Source organism: Poecilia mexicana, unplaced genomic scaffold (assembly GCF_051168715.1).
Source record: "Poecilia mexicana isolate PSO_F unplaced genomic scaffold, ASM5116871v1 scaffold_1, whole genome shotgun sequence".
NCBI classification, from domain to species: Eukaryota; Metazoa; Chordata; class Actinopteri; order Cyprinodontiformes; family Poeciliidae; genus Poecilia; species Poecilia mexicana.
Genome location: NW_028263370.1, coordinates 19,093,164 through 19,097,413, shown reverse-complemented (window position 1 = coordinate 19,097,413; position 4,250 = coordinate 19,093,164). Strand labels below are relative to the sequence as shown.

At 45.2% G+C, this 4,250-nt stretch overlaps 1 protein-coding gene across 1 annotated transcript in view; it reads left to right on the top strand.

Moving 5' to 3' along the window:
- Nucleotides 1-362: 362 nt before the first annotated feature.
- hand2 (heart and neural crest derivatives expressed 2) overlaps nt 363-4,250 on the top strand; it is a 7,832-nt gene continuing 3,944 nt past the window's right edge. The window contains exon 1 of the mRNA XM_088006058.1: nt 363-1,712. Coding sequence (XP_087862184.1) covers nt 1,092-1,712 — 621 coding nt within the window. The 5' untranslated portion in view covers nt 363-1,091. The remainder of the gene's footprint in view (nt 1,713-4,250) is intronic.

Here is a 4,250-nt window from a genome sequence, read left to right as displayed (position 1 = left end):
TTATCTCAGTCTGGTTTAATCTGTAAATCATCCTGGTGTGACGTATCACCAGAGAGTCTTTAATTTTTTATCATTGATAAAAAAATATATATATATAGCCAGAACCCTGACACCATGAGAGTCGTCTTGAGCAAATCAGAAATCTCAAACTCACACAACTTATTTAGATATGTTTCAAATACATATGGCCTATTTTAGTCTATGTCTACTGAAGGGAAAGATCTTTCAGCCAATGCACAAACTCGCTGCTTCAGCTGAAATATTAAACTTATTAAGAAGAATCTAAACAGACAAATGAAACATTTCCTCATGAACGTCATGTGTTGGAGTAAATGCATTCATTTTTATCAATCACAGGCCACCTCGCCTCATTTTTGATTCAGCAGATTCTGCCGCGTGAGTAAACGCTGGCTGACGGGCGCGCGGTTGTGCGCATGTGCCAGCAGGCCTACTTAGCAGGCCTATTGACATTAAAGACAAGTGGGTTATACAGAGCCTGGAAATGGGGCCCGATGAGGGGGGCAAGTCCGCCAGTGGTTCATGGAGCCGAGAGCCAGCCCCGCAACCTCTCTCTCTCTCTCTCTCTCTCTCTCTCTCTCTCTCTCTCTCTCTCATGTAGCCAGGCGGACTCTACAGTCAGTCAGTCTCAGAGGGGTGACCCAGGATCTGCCCAGCCTTCTCCCTCCTGGCTGACAGCTGACAGCTGACTGACGGAGATGAGCCGTAGAGGAGAACAGGAGGAAGAGCCGAAGTGTGTTTTCCTGTGAAAAGGGGAGGAAAGGGTCTGTGGTATTGCTTCGCGGAGAGGAGAAGACGAAGAAGAACGATGTCCTAACTAGGGGAGCTGTTTCAGCAGCAGAGAGCGGCCTGCAGGCCCGGTGAGTGTTGCAGGAATACCGAGTGTGAGCGGGGGGTATTCCCTGCTGGGAATATTATCCAGGATGCAAACATTTGCACGGAGGGGATATTAAACTTCACGTTCCCTCTGCAGCATCTCTCGGGCCTCTTCGTGTGTGTGTGTGTGTGTGTGCGTGTGTGAGTGCGTGTGCGTGTTTGTTTTCGCGCCGGAGTGCGCGACAGTGAGCAGGACTATGAGTCTGGTGTCAGGCTACCCTCACCACCCGATCATGCACCACCACGACAGCCACCACTATTCGCTGCACGCGGCGGCGGCCGGACGGTGCCACGAGGACACCGGGGCGCCTCCGTACTTCACGAGCTGGCTGATCAGCCACGCGGACATGTCGCCCACAGAGTACAGCCTCGCGCCGGGCTACAGCCCGGAGTACCACACCAACAGCGGGGGCGACTCCTCCGGCGGCCTGGACGCGCGCCACCACCACCACTACGGACCCGGGAACCATCTGATCCCGGGGCCCGGCACCATCTCTATGAACGGAGCCACGGTCGGCATGCATCACCACCACCACCACGCACACCCACGCACCATAAAGCGGAGACCCACCGCAAATCGCAAGGAGAGGCGACGGACCCAAAGCATCAATTCGGCCTTCGCGGAGCTCAGGGAGTGCATCCCCAACGTCCCGGCCGACACCAAGCTGTCCAAGATCAAGACTCTGCGGCTGGCCACCAGCTACATCTCCTATCTGATGGACATCCTGGACAAGGACGGCCAGCACGGAGACACGCAGGCGTTTAAAGCCGAGCTGAAAAAGACGGAGGCACGGGAGGAACGCAGGAAAAAAGAGGCGGTAAGGCATCCGCAGGGTCACCGTTAACACACATTCAACACACTGCTTTCATGTCACGACGAAAACACACACAGTCTGAGACTCCAGGTTGCCTAATGTCGCCATTGGTAATACCATCAGAAAACATAAGCTGACTAAATGCACCACTAGAAGGAAATAACGTGAAGAAATAAAGAGAGTAAACTGGTATGTCTGCTGAAAGCGCCGAGGAGTAGGCCTGCAGAAGCAGATCGGCTCTGCGCGTCCCGCTGCTCCGTGCAGTGATTTATTCTCCAGACACGAGTCATGACCTGAATTCACAGCCAGTCTCTGCGCAGAGAAGATGTTAGATAGTTGTTTTACACGGTTCCACGCTCATTTGGCCCCGTTAGTCGTGTCGTGAATGTTTTATCTCAACAAGATTGATGACTTAAGTTCGCAGTGGAAAATCCTTTAAAAGTCCTCTCCTCTGCAGAGCTGCAGGAGGAGAGGAGAAACGCCAGGCAGAGGCGCTGCTTAAAAGCCTACAATTTGGCAAATTCTTGCAACAAAGATAGATAAAGACAGACCGCAACCTACGCAATACAAAACAAACACAAGAAAGCGAAATTTGTGTGGACCAATTATACAGGCGCACCGGAAATAAATAAATACAACGATCTAGGTTACGCTACCTGCGTGTAAAATGATTATTATATAATTTAGATTAATAGTTTACGATAACCAACCAGTTGAAATAATAATTAACACCTTAAAATATGTAATCTGTAAATCAATTTTAAATACAAATGCAACTTTTATCAACGTTCACAGAAACACTCTATTAATTCAGCCTACCAGCTGAGTTTGATTATCAAAATAGTTTGCATGACTGAAACACTCATTCACTTCATTTTGCAGCGTTTCAGTCTTAAGCACATCAAGCGCAAACAGGAGCGAAGGAAATCCCTATAAGCGCAACTATGGAAGGTCAGTTATTGGCGCGTTTATGTGCGGTAGGAATTTAAATCGCCGGTAAGGAGAGAGTAAACAGTGGGAGGAAAGCCTGTGTTTGCATGTGTCTTCAGATGTGCGCTGTGCTAGATCAGCATGGATTACTTTACTGATAATTTCATCAAGAAAGGAAACAGAACAGGACCATCAATGACAACAGAAATGGCTGTTACATTATTTATTCATACTTTTATTATGCCGTGAAAACAGAACCCAAATTTTGATATGTAGCCATTATTTAGAGACTCCTAACTGGCGTTAAGTACAAAACTATACAAATAAACTGTACTTTTACGAAGCATTCGCAGAATTTAATATTTAAAAAATATATAGTGAAAAAAAATATAGAATAAATTTTAGAAGAACAGGAGCACTTCCGCCATGTAGCTGCAAAACAACAACAAAAAACCCCTTTAAATCTCTCCACCAATATTAAGATAAATGAAACTAGCAAATAACATAAAATAAAGAATGTGTAATATAATCTTGAATAAATTGTATACCACAATTACGTGGAAATATTATTACTATTATGCAATATGTTTACATTTATGCGCGAATCTGGAAAATGACCCAATGAATTCACAAAATTAAAATAAAAAGTAACTTCATAAAATACAATTAAAGCTTAGAACAAAAGAACAAAAATATTCCTTATACAGAATAAATAAAATACAAATATGTAAAAGCATTAAAGTAGCAAAAAAGCAATAAAAACATATGTATAAATCTATATTCTTACGTTATGTTGCTAAACACAGGGAATATATAAATAAAATAGAATAACTCTGAAAATTGACACAGAAACTCCCGCAGTTTGCCATGTAAATAAAATACAGTTCAAAAACGGATGAGTTTAATAAAATAAAATAAAGCCCACATATTTTTACTCCCTGTAAGACAGAAAAATGTGGAGCTGTATGGTATGTATTAAGCCTGAACGCGGTGGTGGTGGGGGGTGAATCGGTGGCCTTTCTCAGACTTCATGGAGCCAACGGAGGCCAGCTTCAGCCATTATGACCCGCTTTTATTATAGCAGCATTTCTGATGGAGTCATACTTCCAGCGGCTGCATCGTCTTCACAGGGAGTTTCACTGTTTCTTTCCATGCAGCTCTGCTGACAAGAAAATGAGTTTGGCACTTTGAGACGCATGCCTGTGCACGGCGTCGATCTGCGTGTTGCCAGTAGCCGCTAATATAATTCATACATTTTAAATCAGTCCTCTGTGATCGCTGACCAAACTTCAGAACGATGCTTTTATTTACGAGACGCAGCGAAGCATCATGACACCAACTCTGCCGGCTTTATCTGAGGAGGAATGCATCAGCTGCAGCACACCTTCCCTCAGCCCACAACGCTTCAGAGCTGTGCAGCAGAGACATTATGCGTCCAAACAAACAAAACTACACGGAGCAGGCCAGAGCAGAATAATTATTTCCTGTTTGATGTGTATAGGAAGTGTGGTGCGTAATGGAAGCCAGGACGCATTTCTGCCTTCCAGTTGGAGCTGCATTCACTGCAGGAGGCTGGAGGTTGCATTACAATTGATTCACGTCATCTTCAGA